The 20,919-nt window shown below is 44.3% G+C and overlaps 3 protein-coding genes and 1 long non-coding RNA gene across 4 annotated transcripts; all 4 read left to right on the top strand.

The window, feature by feature from the left end:
- Window positions 1-904: 904 nt before the first annotated feature.
- Window positions 905-6,393, top strand: LOC128886228 (uncharacterized). The gene is made up of 2 exons (XR_008459786.1): window positions 905-4,574; window positions 5,127-6,393. It is a non-coding gene; the product is annotated as an uncharacterized LOC128886228 (long non-coding RNA).
- Window positions 6,394-7,507: 1,114 nt separating this feature from the next.
- Window positions 7,508-15,442, top strand: LOC128886215 (zinc finger protein ZFP2-like). The gene is made up of 2 exons (XM_054140916.1): window positions 7,508-7,615; window positions 7,714-15,442. Exon 2 carries the CDS (start codon window positions 10,354-10,356, stop codon window positions 10,855-10,857), a length of 504 nt encoding a protein of 167 aa, XP_053996891.1. The 5' UTR covers window positions 7,508-7,615; window positions 7,714-10,353; the 3' UTR covers window positions 10,858-15,442.
- Window positions 8,370-9,484, top strand: LOC128886255 (zinc finger protein 425-like). Its single transcript, XM_054140956.1, has 3 exons — window positions 8,370-8,373; window positions 8,546-8,770; window positions 9,288-9,484. The coding sequence occupies exons 1-3, from the start codon at window positions 8,370-8,372 to the stop codon at window positions 9,482-9,484; spliced, it is 426 nt and encodes a 141-aa protein (XP_053996931.1).
- On the top strand, window positions 14,595-15,518 carry LOC128886254 (zinc finger protein 707-like). The gene is made up of 2 exons (XM_054140955.1): window positions 14,595-14,643; window positions 15,151-15,518. Exons 1-2 carry the CDS (start codon window positions 14,595-14,597, stop codon window positions 15,516-15,518), a joined length of 417 nt encoding a protein of 138 aa, XP_053996930.1.
- The last annotated feature ends 5,401 nt before the right edge of the window (window positions 15,519-20,919 follow it).

Genomic DNA, 20,919 nt, shown 5'->3' with positions numbered 1-20,919 from the left:
TTTTTACAACGTTCGCGATCACTGCTGAAAAATACTCGTTCTTCGACAAGAGGGGAAATGGCGAAGAATAAAAACCTAGACTTAAATACCCGAGAACTGTATCGGCTACCGATAGAGAGCGAACATTTAATTAACGCGAGACAATTTGTATATGTATTTTATAACACTTACTTCGCAGCGTATATTTATTCGTAGTGAAACGATATTGTAGACACAACTTTACCGAGAAATTGAATTAAAGCACTCAGGTTGTTTGTAAATCCCTCGAGAATGTAATAAAACATTCGATACGTTTGACTAGGATACTACGAACGTGTGTTTCCTTGAATACCGATCGACGTTCGGGAACGAATCGGTCAACGACTGCGAAACGGGTCCACCCGTTCGTCCTTTTCCCCACGACGTAAAAGTATCGAGGATTTACTTTCAGGTTACGTCCGTCACGGGAACGCCACCGTCGAATCAAAGGTAATTCTCCAAAAATGTCCCCAGTTCCGCCGAAACGAATTTGTTACTTGTGCCATGTGTTTGTGTCCATCGAAGAGACCTAAAATATCTCGCAGCGCGCGTCGTCGATCGTTGCTCGCATTAACCAGCCACTTGTTATTGTTTCAGAGTTCTTGTGGCCTTACAAAACCATCTACGCGTTCGAGACGGCGAACAGATTCGCCCGAAGAAACGATCAGCGGCTACAGTTTCGCCAACAACGCGGCATTATGGATATGCGCGAAAGAAAATTCGTTTGCATCGACTGCGGCAAGGCGTACGCGGTACACAGATCGTTGTGGCGGCACCGGAAGTTCGAGTGTATCAACGCGAAGCCGAAGGTCGCGTGCGAGTTGTGTCCTTACAAAAGTCCGCACAAATGGTGTATGGATAACCACAAGAAGAGACACCACAACAATTGATGCACGTTCGTTGAAGCATCCTCGACGACTGACACGCGTTGAACTAATGTTAACTGGAAGATGGCGTCGTCTTGATGGCGATGAATTGGAGTGACGGACCCGCGAATAAAGTAAAATTTGGAATTTTCTTTTGCAGGTGGGGATGTAGCGTTTTCAAGGTCGCGATGACCTAGACAAATTTTCGAAACAGGAAAATGTTCAAACGGAAGTACATACCCGCCTTCAAAAAGAGTTCCCACATTCTACTTCGCGTTACAGTTCGTTACTCTGACGTAATTGCAGAATAAGGGAAAGTATACGAAGACTACCTATTGTCATATTAATCTATAAATTAAATGTACTCCATATACGATTATGGAATTCGATTTAACTGTAATTAATAAAAAAAAAAAAAGTGCGATGTTGAACGGATCAAATTATACGAAGTATGTGTAATGGGACGATTTTATGTAATGTTGTATTCGAACAAACTCTAGAGCGTCGAAGTCTATGCTTGAAGCTGCCGCGGAAGTCTGTGATAAGCCAATTAACAATTTTCTGCATTACAGAAGTTTTCTACACGTTTTTTTTTTTTTTTTTACAAATGTACTTCTGTTATTCATGTTTCCTCGTACATTTCGTACCTTCTGACAACGATCTACAGATACAGTCACATAAGATAATGGTAACATTCCTTCGGGAGCATTTATGGTTTGTCCTTAAAAGTATTTATTTTACGCGCAGACTGACTATTAGTATTCACGATAAATGTATAATATTCCTGTCGAAATAAAGAATATTCGTAGCGGTAGTACCGTCTTTCGCTCGGTGTCACTCGAACTCCCAGCGTTAAAGTTCTTCGTCGCGAAAATAAGCAGTATTGTACGTAGGTATACGGAATACATCAAGAAAATAATACAAGAACGAAGGATGGCGGCTCGAGTGCTACGAGGAACAGGAGAAGCGTCCGACGAAGAGGAAATACCTGAAATCCGGAAGATTGCATTGGGTTTTATATAAAATGTTACTTTTACCACTACTGCGTAAGCAAAAGAGTTTTAATCCACTCTTGATTTATCATGCTTGAGCTGCAGCGGCCACTGCTAGTTTCTTTAATAAACGAATTCCGCAGGACTGCGTTCTAAGTTCACGAACCTCTGAGTCCTCGTCCTTCTAACCTCGTGCCATTATCCCAATGTGAACTTGCCGATCCGACTGCTTTCTTTTCTCTGAAAAACGTGTCGAGAACGGTAACCATCGCTTCAAGCTTGTCGCACAACTCCAGTTATGGAGTAGCATTAATTGCCATTAATCCAGGTACGGCTGAGACCTCGCAGAAGTATTTAGAAATGCGTTGGAAGTTTGTCTCGAATGTAATTTTTAATTCTCCGTTTCCGCGTCGAGTATATCAGTTCTTCCAGAGGGCTGTTTTGGAGATCCCAAACTGGTTACAGTAAAATCATTTTAGAGGTAGCCATACCTGGGTTAAAAATAGCGCAAAAAGAAAACTTTCGGCACGTTAATCGAGAGAGAGTCCCTCGAGGCTTTTCGTAGAAGAAGCTGTTTCGCTGGTCGAGGAAGCCAAGCCTCTTTCATCACTAGCGCTCAACGCGTGCTCGCGTCTAACTTGGTCCCTCTGTTTTCAGCCTACCGGAAGATGTACATGGGCGACCAGGTTCTCGGCTACACGTGCACAATGTGCAGCAAATTCTACAAGATGTGGAGCAACTACTTGAAGCACAAGTGCGAACCGCCACAGTTCAAGTGCCCGCTCTGTCCGTTCGCCGCGTTCAAGGCTTTCATTCTTCACGCTCACCAGGCCGAGCAGCACTTCAAGGTCACCTCGCCGAACACGTGAACCAATCGAACGCGATAGGTGAACGCCGCAGCCAACGCGCTATCGAGTTGCCTTAATCCGCGTCGCAGCTTCTTCGTGTCTAATCCACCCAGTCCCAGGACGTTCCTCCCACGGTAGACAGGAACGGTTTTCCGAAACGAACACGAAGAAAGGCGAGGAAGGTGGAGCGCGCGGAATCTAACTAAATACTTCCTCCTTCGCGCAGGAAACTTGCGGCGGCGATGCCCGTAATTATCTTGCTGCGCGGCCAAGATGACGAAAATACGACTCATCGGTCTATTTTCCATCAGGACAATAATCTGCGCGCAGGGATGGGTGAACTTTGGATGCAAAATTTTGGACAGATCCCCCACATCCTCTAAAAAATCTTTCGTCATAAATTTGAAGACAGGTGTTAGCACGTTCAGTACTCGTCCTACGTGCTGAACACCCGCATTCGGTATTCGGTATTCGAGATGTTCCTCGATGTTTCAAGCCCATTCCTGTGACAGACAAATTTTGATTTCCTTTACGATGAGCGCTTTATTATTAAATCGACGCTACGCTTGCTACATCAAGTGTTCGCAAGCTAGCGAACACCTCGACGGACTGATCGCGCGTAATGCTTAAAAATCTTTTCCTAACTACCGTATCGTTCGCGTCAAGCGACAAATACCTACTGTCACTCTTTCGCAACATAGTTCGCGCTAACTTTATAGGTTACGTAGAACGCAAGGTTTCTCGGCTGATGAATTAGCCGTAAGCATTATCCATTAGCAAATCCTTCTCGCGCCGCTGGTCTCGATTAACGTCCCCCAATGCTTTGTTTCATCGCGTGATCCTCAGGTTCATTCAGTTGTACGATTCGAAGACTCGTCTCGAAACTAGAAGCAGATTGGTCAAATTGTAATTGCGTTACAAATCCCAATCGTTGGTTGTTTTGTAAAATGCGTAACTGATTTTACCGCTTGGATTTAACCCTCTGTACCCGAACCACCTACATTGTCATTAAGTAACTTATTTACAACAACCGTCGATCACAAATTTTTATATAATCGATTGTTCCTATCATCGATACCTTCTTGCATACTTTTTTCAGAAGTCAGATATAACTTGGGTTACAGGGGGTTAACGACAGGCGAAGACGATAGAGGAAAAGCGTCGTTCATTGGCGCGCGCGCCTGAACATAACTCGTAATCTCTAGTAATCTCGTAAATGCATGTATTTTCGTAAAGCCAAAAATAAAGAATCACTGCAAGAGTATTTGCAAACGAAACGAAGGGGCTGTCATTTGTTGGACGAGAGGCGAAAAGAAGCTTTCGTTTCGCAACCACCTCCTCTTATCGTTCGAACAGGCAATCGAAAACCACGTTCGATCGAACGTCCCAACGAAACGCCGTCCTATCGCAGGAGGAATAGACGACACGGGTTGATTCGATGGAATTCCTAATAACGAACGATGAATTTTCTGTGTTTCAGCCATGGTCTATCCTTGCAGTTCCTGCGGCAAAGCGTTCAAATGGAGGAAGAGCTTGGTGCGGCACGAGCGCGAAGAGTGCGGGAAGAAACCCTACCATTGTCCTCATTGTCCTCGCGAGATGAACCTGAAGGACAGCCTGATCCGTCATTTGCGCGTAAAGCACGGCCAGGATTGTCGCGTTAGGACGCGAGTCGTGCACCGTCCGAATTCGCGGAGAGTAGACAGTTACCTGGGTTCTACGATGGACGGAGAAATTATACGACTGCCCAGGAAACGAATGAAAAGTCTACCCTTTCGATATTAACTTTACGCTTCTTCACTTCTCGCAACGAATTCTTCCGGTTAAGAACCATTCATGGACTGCTATGTGTAAGATTTTATAGACCGTAATTTTTAACGTAGCCAACCGTTTAGAAGACCCGAGTCAGGACCTGACGAACCTTGCGCGACGCTCGAGCTTCTTGTATATTTTCGCACGAATAAAGAACAAGTTTGTACCGAATTCTATTTACTCCGAGTTAACACGTTGACGGCCACGTCATAGTGGTGACATTTTTAAGGCGCGCCATTCAAACTGTAAATATCGGGTTAAAATATAATCTATAAGAAATTCTAAATAAATCTTGGAATGGGCTTGGCAGTCAACGTTTTAAAAGAAGTTGTGCTTTTTTACTCGTTCGATTGTACAGGTATCGATAGACGAAACGGAAAGGTGAAAACGTAGAAATAATAAAACTCTGGCGGGGAACGTAACGTTGCGGAAATACGATATGTGTGTGTATATGTACTGTTTCAGAGGATTCTCCTAATTCCCGTAGACTTCCAAACTGTCGAAGGCGTTGGGCGAAAGATTCTTATTCACGAATCGCGAAATTTGGCGGGGTTGTTGTGCTTAATGGTATCTTTCTCGTTTCCTTTCAGGTTTCCACGAATGCTGCGAGTGCAAGAGGATGTACAGGTCGAGAATGGCTCTAAATCGACACGTCAGAGAGGAGTGCGGCAGGGTGTTGTATACGTGTCCCTTCTGCCACAGTATCATGCCCATGAAGTTCAACCTCCTCAACCACCTGAAGAAGGAACACGGCTGCGTGCCGAAGACGTAAATTGAAATGTTTCAACAATGATCGTTCGTCGAGAAATATCGCGATCAGACTCTTTATAACGCCATTGCGGTTCAAGCGATATGTTGTTCCTATAAATTAAGGTTGTGTGTGCACTGTCTCTTGGATAACCGATCGCAAAGTGGTCTGGCACGGTTGTTCAGAAAAGGTAGCTATTGTTTTCCAGGTAGGTTATCCGGAACATGGTACGACTGTTTCGTTATCATCGAGCGCGTTCAATGTATCGTTTATTTCTTCGGTTCTGTTAACTATGCATTTGATTTAACAGCACTAATCTGTGGTCGAGAACTTTTGTGAGCGTTGTCCGCGTTGACGGTCTATGGAAACATGTTGAATATGTACATAGCGCGTGTGTGCGTCGCGAGACGATAAAATAGACTTTATTTTTACAAGCTGCACTTAAAACTAAGATTTATTATAAAACGGACCAGACGAGCTCCGAGTGTCTTTTCGTGCGTTAACGTTTCGCTGTTTCCTTTCCTCTCGATCTAACTCTTAACTAACGACAAACAACAATGGATGACGATCTGGTTGAAAGCATGTATCGCAATTGTGTAGCGTGTATTACAGGCACGTCGTTTTAAGATAACAGCATCAATAAAGTGACATCGAAGCATCGTTATACGTAATTGCAGTCGTGTATCTTGACCTCGTTTTTCTTTCTCGTTCAAGAACAGACTCCGAAGGTACGCTGGAGCTTGTGCGGCGTACTAACACGTGCATGAGGAATCGACTCGAGTGAATCGCAAACTTGTGCCTTGCTTTTATTTTAACGTGCGCGCTTGATTTATTATTCTTTGTTATTTAAAGACAGGCGATAAAGACGAAAAAGATACACAAGTGGATTTGACGTAGCTTGCTTTTGAAGTGCAGATATGTATAGGAAGCTTGAAACATCTGTCTTTGGTAGGCGGATTTACGTCAATATTTAATGTTATTTATTGATTATCTCGCCATTACTTTCATGACGTTTGCGAGCGAGTTAGGTTTAAGGAAACTCACACGATGCTTCTCGTCCTCTTTCTCTCCGCTAAATTAATAAACACGGTTTCACGTTGCTCCACTGATCGTTGATACTCTGCTCTGTTATTTACATTTCCTAATCGTTCAGCCTTTGTATCATCTCAGCTATCACACGTTCTATGTCACTCTTCTAATAACAACGCGAGTGACGTAACGCTGTAACCTGGCCAAGCAGTCCCCCAAATGGGGTGAAGATCGATCTTGGAGTTTTACTAACCGAGCATTGTGATTTCTTTTTACAGGTAACCCGAATGGGAAACAAGTGCACGAGTGCAACACCTGTGGGAACGTGTACATGTGTTACAGTTCGTTGACACGACACGTCAGGGAAGAGTGTGGCCAGCCACCGAAATATCAGTGCTTGTATTGTCCGAAGATGACCAAGTTACGGTGCAATTTGTTGAAACACATGCGTAAAAAGCACGGCGGTGTCGACGACGGTTCCTACGGGACATGGAAAACGAACTATGGGACTGTGTGATCGGTGAACAACGACTCTGGCAGTCGTCGATTCCTCTGACGATTTAGTGTACGCGAGCTGTGGCGATATTTCGTGGTACTTCCGAATGGAACCGATTCTCCGAGTGAGAATGAATCGAAAATGTGCAGTAGAGTTTCTATTTTTTTTTTTTTTTTCATACGAGGCTTCGTTTTCGAGAGATTTAATTTTAGAAGTTTGGGAAGTTTGCGTACTGGGTACCTGGCGCGTCAGACCATTACTGGCTGTTTCTACTTAGGCGTCTACTGTGGTCAGACGCGTCGGTCAACCTCCGCGCGTACAACTGTCTAAAAATCAATTTTCTCGAAAACAAAGAGCGTATATAAATTGTATTACACCCATTCGATTAATTTTTTCACGAAAAATCATCCCCTTTCCGGGTGTGACACCATAATCGAGCACGTAGAAGTACTCTCACGCGGATACAAATCACGCATTCTTTTTTACCGAAGAGAATCATCTGTAAAATAGTGTATGTTCCTCTCGAAAGCATGCCCTAATCATCTTTGTAAATAAATCATTAAGAAGTTACCGATCTGTCTTGAGCAACGATCTAATAAGAGGAGTTGGACATTGTGGATAACCGATAAACTCTTTCCTACGCCCGTGAACTTCCTAGCTTAGGGACATTTAGAGTATAACGTAATATCGATGCGAGTTCGCTCGCATTTTTCTTGATACGTCATTTCCGTATCCGCGACCCTCCCAGTACTCGAAACATACACAAACAACGCAGACGCGCGAATCGAGTTTGGTTTAGAGATAAGGTAAAGGTTGGATGCAGAGGGACAGTAACATTACCCACGTCCATGTGTTCCCGGTGGTCGATCAAACTATTGACGATGCGAACGCGTTAATTTTTCAGAGTGGAACACCTGCTTGGCCTGCTCGAAGTCGTACAAATGGAGGAAGTCCTTGCATCGGCACGTCCGAGAGAACCCGGAATGTTGGCCCGTTCTCCTAACGTCTGGAAACGACGAATTCATCAGACAGATTCACTACAAAATGCTCTACAACGTTAACAATTGATACGTTTCTCTGCTACCGCGCGATACGAGAGATTCGAAGAGGACGAGCGCACCGTTTCAGCGCAATCTTTGTTGTTATTTCAGATACTTTTTTATAGAAATAAATGTTATTCTATTCTGATACAAGAGACTAATACATGCGTATTACACGTTGACGGTGAGCATCGAAATTTATTTGTTTGGAGACGAGCTCTGGGGCCAGTGCCACTTGGAGTTTCAGGAGAATCGTCACTTTTACGGTCGAACGGTATATCTGGAATTTTTTTCAGCTAATTTTCACGAGAAACAAAACGTTGATTTGAAGAATGGAAAAACTTTTGAAACCGTAAGGGTGGCGCCTCCTTTTCAGCCCATCGTTCGCGATTACGTCAACGATTTCATAGTTTCTTTTTTCAGGCTGCTTTTTTCTGTATTCGTTCTCTTGGAACGACCACTTCGCGCCGCTTCAAGTATTTGTTGCTATTACTTCAATCGAGAGCTTACGACACACAGAATGTGTAAAATTCGACGTGAAAGTTTCGAAAGCTACCGCGTCAGAAAATCGTTTCGCGTTCCCCCCACTTTCTCCCTTGACAAACTCTCGTCTATGTTTAAGTTGAAACGCTGCTCTTGAATGTCGCGCTCCGCAGCACCTGTGCCGCTTATAGCTGACGCTACGATTTTTCGCAGATTTCGGGCTGCTCCATTGGGTCAGGACACCGAGTATGCCACGAAGAGCATACCCTTGCGGCAAGTGTCAGAAGATCTACGCGAACGCATCTTCCCTGTACCGACACTTGAAGCTCGAGTGCGGCATTCTTCCGCAGTTTCACTGTCCTTACTGTCGCTTCAGCTCAAAGAGGAAATTCAATTTGGACTCCCACGTGGCGCACAAGCATCGAAAATTGTTACAGTGTTACGTGAAGGAATAAGACTGGACTCGTGCACCGTCTTTCAAACACGGTACCCGGTTAACTAAAGCGTCGAGAAGTCGTTTCGCGAACGCGAATCGTTCCTCGCGAGTGCAAAGACGAGACTATAGTGCACGCAGACGTACAAGAATATTGTAACCGATGCGAATAAAGAGGTGTTTGGATTTCTATCCTCGCCGACACCTTTCCTTATAATTTTCGAATTACACGAATAAATTGTTCCGGCAATTAAGCACGCTTTGTCTTATGGTCCTCGTGCTGTTCAAATGTTTATTAATCAGTCGTTTATTCCGCAGAGAACTGGTACTGTGTTTTACGTTAACGTATCCATCATCGTATGCTCCTGAGGTCCCTTCGTTCGTCGTAGAATGCGTTCGATCTCCTAGTAAACATGTGTTTCGTCAACCGTTTCTAACTTTGTGTTTGTCCGTAGTCGCGATTGTGTCCATGACGCGTTCCCGAACACGCATCGAATTTAATCATGTGAATTTGTGTTTCAGGGTATTCTACCTCGCAGGTCGAGGACACGTCGAAGAAATTGTATCCATGCGCGCAATGCGATCGCAAATACAAGCATAAAAGTAGCCTGAAACGACACATTCTGTACGAATGTGGCAAGGAAAAGCAATTCGTTTGTCCCATTTGCAGTAAAAGGCTCACCCTGAGCGGCATCCAGAAACACAAGAACGTTCATTGAACCTTCGATGCAACGTCTTTCGCGAATAACGCTCGCGTTCGTTTCGAGGACAGGAAAGGAAGAAAGATCCTGTCGCTGTCGTTCAGAGTCTCGTTGTCTCTGCTCTGAACTGTACAGTGTCTCGAAGTATATAAATACAACAGTCGCTTGTGTATATTACACGAACTCGTCCGCTAAAAGTACTTCTTTGTATATTCGTTCATTTCTCTGAATATCTACGACGCGAGATCATTCTGCGATCATCAACGAAGCATCCTATTTGGTGACTTTGTTTGGAGGGTTGGAATTTGGCATATCTTTTCATGTAAGACGGGACTCGGAGGAGATGGAGAGACACAGATCGCGCACCGCGAGCAGAGTTGGGCAGCGGTTACTTTTCTAATCGGTAAAATACATTTGAAATCGGTAGCGTGTAATCGCGATCGATCATGATTATAGAGTTGCAGACTACTATTTTGCCCAACACTGACGGCGAACATTGTACAAACTATGGGTGGCGCGTAGGGTGCACGCTTGGCGTCTTTCCATCTCGTTACGCAACCTTAAGAATCTCACGCCTCTTCACGTAAACACGGCAAAATTTTACCCTGGGCGCACCTATCTCTCGGGGCTATTGGCTGATACGTTATGTGTTGGGTTGGTTACGGGTTTAATCTCACTGATCTCTCTCGCCAGTCGCATAACAACCATCATCCGTGCATCGGGTCAAGAAACGCCTCTGTTCTCGATCCTCGTCCCGTACCAACGATCCACTTCCCTCTCCTAGCTCACACTTTTTCGTTTTCTCCGCCCGATTTTCTGTTTCGTTTGATAAAGTAACCTCTTACCTCGCTCTCGCGTCTCGCTTGGCGCCGGGACCTGTTGCAGGAATGGTTGCGTTGCTGTCGTTGTTGCGGTCCGATTACAAGCAGCAGCAGCAGCAGCAGCCGACGGGCAAAAAGGGCCGCACGTCGACATCGTCATCGACGGCCACCACTCGAGGCAACGTCGTCGTGGCGAGCAGACGCGTCAGCAGCAACGCGGGTGACAGCAACAGCTACGACAGCGGGACCGACAACAACAACGCGCGCACCACCTCCTCGACGCGTGAGGTGGTTTTCCCAGACTCTTTCGAGGTGCTGCCCCAACCGCGCGACCTCAGCGTCGTCTACATGGGCGTCCCTCACGAGCAGCAACGAAAGTTCAGGTGTCGTTTCTGCGGCAAGGGTTACCGATGGAAAAGCACGATGCGTCGCCACGAGATGGTCGAGTGCGGCGGCAAACCGCCGGCCTTTCAATGCCCCGAGTGTCCTTACAAGGCAAGGCAACGAGGCAATCTCACGGTGCACTACAAACGGCATCATCAGAAGATCGGTTACGACGAGGGCGCCTAGGAGACTCGGAGTCTCCGCGAGTTGGGCACGATCGTCCTGGAAATGTCACGTGTCAGTCGACGAGTTTCTAGCATCGAGTATTTTAGGCGACTTTCTTGTGGGTTGTAAGTGGAGTGTAATATACATCGGGAACAATTGTAAATAACAAACGTGAGAGAATCGCCGCGAGCGTTATTTTTCAAAGTCTCTGAGGGACTACGTCGGGTCGACAGGATACGTTAATTTAGGTAGCTCTCGGCAGCTTTTTACGAAGACACGCATCTCCGTCTTCGTGATACAATGTCCACAATCTAGCCTATTTTTTAACCCCTCCACGCCGACGTAATCGCTGAAGAATCTTTAGTTGTATCGAATACTTTTACCGACTTAGAAGCATAAGCTTAGGGGACCCGAATGGCGGACTATCGTAGGAAAGTTATTAGATTATTTTTTTCTTTAATCAATTTATTACCTCAGCGTAAGAATTTATCGTGGTATTTCGGTTCTTCGTGTACATAATCTCAATCTCTCTACTTCTATTTAAAGGGTTATTTTGTGTATTCTCTAGAAGTGGTTTATTAATCGATCGCCGGTTAATTTGCGTGGTATTTTTATTTTCTAGATAAACCAGAAATCGGTATTTAAGTTCAACGGCATTTAATTTCTATGACGATCGTACCACGAACAATTGCAGTCTGCGTGTTTTTCGTGGATTGCAGACATTTAACTCAACATTCCAGAAACGCGCGATATCTACTATACGTTCGAGTCTCAGGATTTAAACGACTTAAAGCGATAACGGAAGGATCGGGGCGATAGCTCTGTTCTTGTCGTGTTGACGTCGAGGCAAAATTGACGATCGCGTGTTACCACTGTTCGAAAGTTTTTTTTACCACAGAATTTTGCGTATTTTCTAGTACACTTACATCGTAGGTATTTTTATATTTAGATGTTAACGCTGCTTCGTTATTGGAACGTTACAAATTTTTTACTAGGTAAATGGAAGCGTAAAGGCAGTTGTAGGTACGAAATTACCGATCATTCCGAGCGTGATAAGGATATGGGTGAAAAGTGCCTTGTTTTAATAGGAACGAAACGTTTCAGTAAGATGCGAATCGTTCGTGCGTCAAGCACGACCGTCGCGTATCGCTGGCGATTTATTGCGAAATAATCTCCAGAAAATCGGTTACCTGAGAGCACCTTATAGACTTATGATAGAAAATAATAATTATACGATCTTCCATCTTCGCCCTAAAATGGAAAACAAACGCGAGAACTACGATTCTTCGCTCCGTTGTTTCCTCCACGTTTACGAGGAACAACGAATTCTGTACTTCAGCGACGTATGCATTTAACAGGTAGCAAAATGCCGATGGAAAAGAAACATATTCGAAATTTTCGACTCACTTTGCATGAGACGATCGACGATAACAGGCTAGAGGGTTAAATAGTATCCTATTTTCTTAACGACCGCTACGCGTCTCTATCGATCGCGATTGTATTTATTGTGTATGGATTTCAATCATCGTAGTCGGCCATTATCAGCCAAGAAAAGGAAACGTTATTATTCGATTCAAATTTTCTGTACTCAAGTAACTTTGTAATCGTTTGACAATGAATATCAAATTTGGTACTGAGCAAGTCTGTTATGATTGAAACACTACGCTCGACAATCAAGGTTAGACGCTAGAATTTGTAAGAATCACTGTACCTTTAAGCGAATTTATCGACGTGGAGAAACTTACCCTTGTTATATAACGACGAGAGGATTCAAGTCCGCTCGAACGAACAAAGGAGCCGATCTCTAATTCCTCTGAGGTTCGAGATTCCCTCTAAGTCGACTAAAGTCTCGTACCAGAGATGAGCAAAATTCTCGTTTACGTAAAAAATGCCGAACAAATTAAAATACGTATTGTAAGAGTGTTTGCTCATTTCTGCGTCGTACAAACTGCTCCCGCGATTATCGAGATCCGTACGCTGAGGAATTACACGCTCGATCGCGCATCGTACTTGACAACATTCCATAATTCTCTCGAGATCGACTCATTTGTCGTTCTACGCGGAATCATTTTTTTAGCGTTTTAAGAAGCAAAGTTTTTTTTTTTCCATTTTTATACGAGCATTTATGAACGTATCGCGCGCAAAGTGAAAGAGCGTGTATATACAAGAGAAGAAAAAAAAAGAGAGAAGAGAAAGAGGTCCCCGTCGAGAGACTTTTGTCCCTGGATCGGGGTCCAGTATTTTTGATATCAGTATTTGCGGACACTCGCGTCGACGTGCCTGCAAACTAACGTAGAATATACTCGTTATACCGTCTCCCTGATACCTCAACGTTGTGAATCTTGCGCGATGAGTTTCCGAGACTATTTTTTGAGAATCGATCAAGTGTAATTAATTCCCCGTATCGCCGACCTTTGTTACCGAAACTCTTAATCGTTTAATATTTAAGCAACACGTGTTTCAGTTTTCCTTCTTTTTTTTTTCCGTTTTATTTTTATTTTTATTATTTTTTTTTTTCAAACGTCTTTCGTCTCTCTCATTTCATTTACGGCGTATCGGCGAGGAGAGAATGGAAATTGTCCCTAACGAATACTCGTTTCGGTATTTAGCACTTTCAATTTTTTTTTCTTCTATTCTTTCTATTTTATTTTTGGAAAGGTTTACCAAGCGAACTATGGAATATCTATCACGATTATTATCAGCAATTAATATTATTATTAACATTATTATCATTATTATTATTATTAATATTATTATTAATAAAAAGACAATCTTTGTTGCGGGTTATTTTCTAAACGATCGCACGTGTCATTCTATTTTCCCACATATATCCACGTTTTTGTGTCGCAAACCACTCGAACTTGCATTTGATTACTCGCAAAACGTACCCGAAAAAAGCTCAGCCGTTTGGAACTGTGACGATGCAAAGGGAGAATGCTCCGGTATAGATACCTCGGAGCTCTCGTGGGTATCGAGAAAACATTCCCGGATTTACGAGCGTTCCGCTAACCAAGAATTTCTGTTTTCAGCGTGTTTCTACCGGCTACCCGTCAATTTCGAGACGTACCCATGCGACACCTGCGGCAGACAGTACCGAAGGCTGATATCGTTGCAGCGGCACAAGAGGCTCGAGTGCGGAAAAGAGGCTCAATTCGAGTGCGTGCTGTGCCATGCCAAGTTCAAGCACAAGCACAGTCTGCTGAGGCACTATAACGTTCACGTGGCGGACGTGAAGAAATCGGACACGTACAGACGGGAGGAGAGGTCTGCTTGACAGGCGAGACTGGTGACTTCGATGCAGGGAGAGACAAGCTGCGGCGCGTGACGGTTCGCACGCTTACGGACCGATTACGTTAACTTGCCGTCGACGTAGATTCGCCGCTTCGCCTCGAGATATACGTATTTTTTTATTGACTTTGCGGCTCACATCTAGTTTCTATCACTTTTAGTTCGTCGGCACTTTGCCACTTAACGTGGTCGGTCAATAATTTCCAGTCTGCGAACCAATGGCGCACGGAAATTGAGCGCAACATTTTAATTTTGCAGACTCTGATGCATTTTATTTCGTTGTAGTAACATGTACGCCATCGTGGTCGTAACCCCTGAAGCCCTTCCCTTCTTAACTCTACTAATTTAAATAGTAAGGGTTCGCACCGAATGTGCCGATACTAGAAATTCTTATTTAACGTAACGAAACGTTAAACACGTTCAGGAATATTTATTTATTTTATCATCGGATAATATTATGGATATGCACAATGAATTCCATTGCCTTCGGGAGGCTGCCACGTTTGATTTACGAACGGTGTATGTCCATTGTTACAAGAAATAAAAATTACATTTCGTTAAGTCTGTTATATTAGTGTACACCACCTCAGGAATTTACAAAAAAAAAAAAAAAAAAAGAACATATCCTTCTAGTTAAGCTGTCTTGTTTTCTTTTTTTTCAAAGATCCTTGTCTTCCTAGCGCAATATTTTTAATTATCGATTAATGGAGTTTTCCATGACATTTCATTGGTAAAAATGTCACTCGAAGCTTTCAGAAGGCGAGCAAACGAACGAGTTCCGAAGTCAGTAGTAACTGGCTCATAACATAAATTTCCAGTCTTCGTTACAAGTTCTCGCAAAGCTTGCAACGAATACTATAAATGTATACCTTACGCTTTACTGCGAGGGATCGCTACAAAAGTAATCGCAACCTAACTCTGGTTTGCCCGGTATTAAGGGCGAAGATTTTATCCGTTCGGTGTGTTGTCGATCGCAGCGTCATCGTTCAGACGGAACATCAACTTGAACGTTTCTTTTCGTTTCAGGTTTTTGGCACAATCCGGTCCCAGATGCCAGGAACGTGGTGTACTTGCCGCAAGTCGAACCGATGCCGACCGAGCAACCTCGAAACCCACGCGGCGAAGCAGCTTTCAAATGTCCCGACTGCGGCCGTTTCTACATGAGACAGTCCTGCTTAAAGCGTCATTTGAGCACCGAGTGCCGCAAAACGCCGATGTTTCAATGCAAAATCTGCCTGGGATTCTTCACGTACAGGCACAACTTGATGTCCCACATGAGGATCCACACCGAGGGGCCGCAGTATAGTTGCGGTCTATGCCAGATGAAGTTCTACAGACGGGACAATTTGGTGGATCACAAGATAAAATCGCACAACATCTTCCCGGTGACGTGATCCTATACAACGCAAATCTACGTTTCCAACTAATTCTTAACGAACAACAGGGTTCATAGGGTTATCTTTTTTCGAGATCAATCCACTTTAAATCGATCGCTTCGTGAAATCGAGGTATCCGAACCGAGGGGGTCGAGTCTCCAATGTTTCATTCCGAAATTGTTGATCTCATTTTTTCTCATCGTCAACAAGGATTGGCCTTACAGTAAAAGATTACTGAATCAATTACCAATTGTCATGTATGTTCAAGGAAGGTTTCTTTTCTCGATATCGATCGCATCGTGTACATACCGTCGCGCAGTGCGAATGTCTAAGCTTTTTTAACTTCTGACCAGCATCTGGCCGCCGTCGATCGCTAATTGGTCGGTTTTCTTGTATAATTTCAGACCCCTTCAGGCAACTAAAGCAGGGTACCGTCTACGTGATCGGCGGACCGCAGAAACTCGCGTGCAACAACTGTCCGCGTACGTACACTACGCTGCCCGCACTTCAATTCCACCAGAAGAACGAGTGCAACCGGGAACCAATGTGGAGCTGCCATTATTGCGCTTACAGGTCTCTCAGACAGACGAATTTGAAGAGGCACATGCTCCGCCACGGACGCGACAAGCTTCGCTGAAACGCGATCCAAGGTTTTCTTTCCAGCAAGTCTGTGTCAAAGTTCGACTGGGCGATGCCCTACTCGATGACGTTGTTGTCCAATCTGTGTTCTGCTCGGTGACGGATCACTCGCTAATTCTAATTAACTCTATTCGTTTGTGGTGCGCGCTGTTATTCGATGACAATACGAGTGACTGTTAGAAAGATCGTCGTTCTATGTGAAACGTTAACCCTTTGCACTCTGAGAATCTTTTAATTTGAATACGATTAATTAATTTTAAACGAATAAAGTTTGCGGCGCTAGTGGAGCGCAAAGAGTTATGTCTCCCTTCTACGACACTATATTGTACTACATTCTATTTTGAATAAATAACGGAACATGTACCAAAATAGTCCTTTTTCGAAAGATCCACTTTTATACGGAACGATATGTTCGTGGATTTTTTTTTTAAACGGTGTAACTCATCCCTTTACACTTTTCCAGGTTGCAACGTGTCGTTCGACCGCAAGAAGGTACAATCGAATTATTATTTCTAGCTAGTGTTCCTTGAACCTGCGTACAATATCGCTGGATCAGAAATATTGGAACGGTAGTTCATGGGTGTCTGATCTTTTCAGGTGGTTCGATATCCTGGGACAACACGAAGCCGTATCAGTGTCCAAAGTGCTTGAGATTCCTTAGATCCTCGAAATCCTGGTGGACTCATCGGCGAATCTGCGGGATGGACAAGAAGTTTCGTTGCACGCTCTGTAATTATCGTTTGCACCGAAGGGGGGACCTGCTCAGACATTTCGCTACGCAACACCCCGATACGGACCAGAAGAATTTCGCGATGAAACCGTAACATTGAAGCTGCAGAGACAATATCCGCGCAAAAGTTACGGTCAACGAAACGATGTGAACAGTAAACTTAAAAACTGATGAAAGAATACCAACAGAAAAGTGTGTCATGTTTATTCACCCGATATTTCTCTTTCTTTCTACTTGGTTTCTTAGACCCGAATCACAGGTACTCTTGGGAAACAGGTACGTTCCCTGATTTCTATAGGAAATAGTAAAAACGAGATATTCTGCGATTAATTTTAAACCGACGAATGAACGTCGTTGCCATATAAACAAAATAAATGTAATTTCGTTGGCACACAAAAAGACCTTCATCGCGACAGTGGTAAGAAGTTGGAGCGACGAAACGTCTGTACCCCGATACCGTACACGATGACACTTCACAGCTGAATAATTAAAAAGATTCGTAGTTTACTGTCTTCTGACCAACGGACAGTTCTCGATCGAAGAAAATAAGAATCGACGAAATTGCGCTGAAGGCTTCGAATTCGAAATATTAATTGCTAAGACTACTAGGTATTCGGAACGTTGTAGCAATTAATAACTGGAACACAGAGTCTCAAATGCAATTTCGTTATCCTTGTTTTCCCTTGAAAAATCTTATTCTAGATCCCTATCCGTTCGAATCGCGGCGATCTATGCCACTACCTCGAACTTACAGAGTGTGTAAAACCAAGTGTGTGGCCAGTCACGGTGCTACAGAGGCGTGACGCGAACGGGGGACAAGCCTAAAGTTGTTGTTTTTTCCGAATTGCAGATGACATGATGGAGAACAGAGAGGAGAACGCCGATCTGCCTGTTCAAGCGTGGAAGATTCAGGAGCAGGGGCTACCGTTCGCCGAGCTGAAGATACCGAAGGCCTACAACTACGTTGGGAAGAAGCCACCTGGACAATTCGGGTGCAGCAGATGCGGAAGATCGTACATGAGGAAAGACTCGTTGCAGCGGCACATGCACTGGGAGTGCGGCAAGGAGCCACAGTTTCAATGTCCGTTCTGTCCCCAGCGTTGCAAACGGAAGGCCCATTGGTTGAGACACATCCGTCGCCAGCACTTCGACAAGATTGGAGACATGGAGGCCTACTTGCTGGCTTACACGCCGAAACACGAGATCGACTGAGCGGAACGGTCGCTCGTGCGTGTGCCTTTTTCTCGATTCGAACGATCGACGAATTTCAGCTTCAAAGTTAACAGATTTCAGATTTTTTACTGCTCGACCGTCGACGATCGTCTCCGAAACCAACGTTTGTCGCGGTCAGCCTATAACGTTTGTGATTTCCAGAGTATAGGGGAGGGGAGGGGAGGGGAGGGGAGGGGAGGGGGGTGAGGTAACGTCCGATTTCCAGAGGACTGGAGAACTTCGATTTTATACACACGCATATAATATATATATATATTTCTTTTTTCTATAATATACCACGACTTTGAAAGTTTGCATCGAATTAAAAAAAAGAAATGCGAAGAAATACGAAGATGCGTATTGCGAGGGGAACCTATCTATTTTTATCGAAATCTTTGAATTGTCGAACCGTTATATTCCTGCTTTCTTAAGTAATACGCGCGTGTATTTTTTTTTTTTAATTTTTTTTTTTTGATTGTGCATACATCGGTGGTAATCGTGCGAAATACTCATTCCAAGTTAGCGTAAAACGAGCTTAACGTACAAAAAAAAAAGACAAAAAAAAAAAAGAAACGACGAGTTTGCTTATAAAAATGTACATCGAGTTTCGTTTCTCGTAATCAAGAACTCCGACTGATATTTATTATTGTACATCGAATTTACGATTAGTTTCTTGTAATACGATTGTGTTTGTTTTTCTTTTTTTTTTCTGCTAGATAAGATACGATTTTTTTTTCTATTATTTTTTAATCGCTTTGTAAGTCACGGATGCTAGTATCTTTTCGGGAAGTTTCTTTACATCGTCGACGCTTGTTTCCCTCGATACAAGTGCCTTAACGGATGCGCGTAGGTGTAACCGATATCGTTGAAGACAATAAGTGTGATTTCTCCGTAAGCTACTCGAGAAGAAGAAACGCAAAGTACACGAAAAGATTAGCCTTAATACCTAGACCATAGAGACGACACGAGTAACGTTATTTTCTATAAACTTAGGAGTAATAGGTTCGTAAGCGAACGCTCGTCAAGACTGATCGTGTTCGAAACGCGACGTACCACGATTCGCAGTGCGGCATCACTTGATCTTGCGATTAGTATTAGAGCTATATGCGAATTCTATCGTATTTCGTACGTTTGATTGAATAAATTTGTCAGAAGACGATAAGTACCAGAAGTGACAACCCCAATACATATCCACCCTTACCGTTTTCTCGCGTCGATAATTGCAATTGTTTCCGAACTCTTTTCAACGTCCGTGAATCGCCGAAGTCATTCGTGTCTATTTTCAGCTACGTCGACGAAAACAACGAATTCACGCACTTGACACACTTTCCACGACGATATTTTTTTTTTCCTCTCCCCCCGCCAACGACAACTTTCCGTCTTTGTCGCCTCTTTCTTTCTCTCACTCGCTCACTTTCTCTTATCCCTTTTGAAACAGGAATACTGTACATTATTGCGGGAACTGGCGATCGCAACGGTGTTTCATCGAATTGTGGGAGACACGAGTCGGAAGACCATGGAAAAAAGTAAAGAAACAAATGGAAGATTCTTTGGTCTAACGATCGGTCAACGTTTTCCACTGTATTTCCCACAACTCGACGAACGGCGATCGGATCGGTTGCGTTCCTTCCGATTGCATTTTCTCTATTGAATTTTTGACCTCTCTATCTTCTCGTCGACATTAGGGGAAGTAGCATGCGCACTAACTTTTCTCGAAACTTGTACATAGATACACGACTTTTATCGCTTGTGCGTTGAAAGGAACAGACCGCTCGACCCAGAGGCCACTCGACGCGAAATGGAAAAGTAGAAGCGACGCCGTATCGCAGGATCTGGCGAACGAGTCCTGATTCGGCGCGACGTTCTGTTTCTTTCGTCACGCACAGATACCGCTCCTTCTTTGTATGCGAAATTCATAGCTAGCTGCTTGGGGCTCAAAAGTAGGGATTACGAAGAACGTGCATTATTCTTTCCTTCCTTGACAATAATCTACCCATTTTGATCGCGTCGGTGTCGAGCTCGAGAACGAATCGAACGACGAATCGGTGGCGACCGGTCAACCGAGAAGTCAGCGATGATTCTTTCTCGTCCTTCGAGCCGTGCGCGGATTTTCAGGACACTGGCGAAAGATACCTTCTGCTTCGACGACGCTTAAAAAATTCTGACAAGAATAACGATCGTTTCGATACGTTTCTTTCGAAAATATGACAAAACTACTTTGACACCCCGAGCAACAAGATGTAGCAACGAGAGATAAATTGAGAAGCAGCAGGTAACTTTCGCACCATGCAGGCGACTTGGACGAAGTGGCGAGAAGCAACAGGAACAGTTCCAACTCGCCACGTAGCACCTAAGCCTGTAATCCGTATAAGTTCGCCTGCGTAGAATGACAAAGAGAGAGCCGGGGATCGGTAGCGTTAAGCCGTGTCCTTCTGAAACGACGAACAGAACGAACGAACGAACAGACCACGATCACGTCCCAGGATATCTAATTGACCGTCCGATCCTCACCTGGTGGCGTGAACACCATACTAATAAAGCCGTGAATCCTGTGTTCCAGCCGAGGACCTGAGCATCACCGGGCTGAAGTGGGCAGCCGCCTGGCAGAGATGGAGCGTGCCGTCGATCATGTGGCGGTCAGGTGGAGGTTTGGGCAAGGGTATCGGCTCTGGCTCCTCGAATCCCGAGGGTTTCAACTGTCCTGCCTGCGGCAGGGTCTACAAGCTGAAGAGCAGCCTGAGGAACCATCAGAAGTGGGAGTGCGGCAAGGAGCCACAGTTCCAGTGCCCTCACTGCGTCTACAGGGCGAAGCAGAAGATGCACATCGCGCGGCATATG

Source organism: Hylaeus anthracinus, unplaced genomic scaffold (genome assembly GCF_026225885.1).
Source record: "Hylaeus anthracinus isolate JK02 unplaced genomic scaffold, UHH_iyHylAnth1.0_haploid 11982, whole genome shotgun sequence".
Taxonomy (NCBI): Eukaryota; Metazoa; Arthropoda; class Insecta; order Hymenoptera; family Colletidae; genus Hylaeus; species Hylaeus anthracinus.
This window is presented reverse-complemented; position numbering and strand designations above follow the sequence as displayed.

Excerpts from the sequence above, each read along its gene's own strand:
- LOC128886255 (XM_054140956.1), top strand. Across the intron at positions 8,771-9,287 it reads GCATCGAAAATTGTTACAGT|GGTATTCTACCTCGCAGGTC; the intron begins GTTACGTGAAGG and ends TTTGTGTTTCAG.
- LOC128886215 (XM_054140916.1), top strand. The coding sequence starts at position 10,354 with ATGGTTGCGTTGCTGTCGTTGTTGCGGTCCGATTACAAGCAGCAGCAG.
- LOC128886254 (XM_054140955.1), top strand. The coding sequence starts at position 14,595 with ATGAATTCCATTGCCTTCGGGAGGCTGCCACGTTTGATTTACGAACGG. Across the intron at positions 14,644-15,150 it reads ACGTTTGATTTACGAACGGT|GTTTTTGGCACAATCCGGTC; the intron begins GTATGTCCATTG and ends TTTTCGTTTCAG.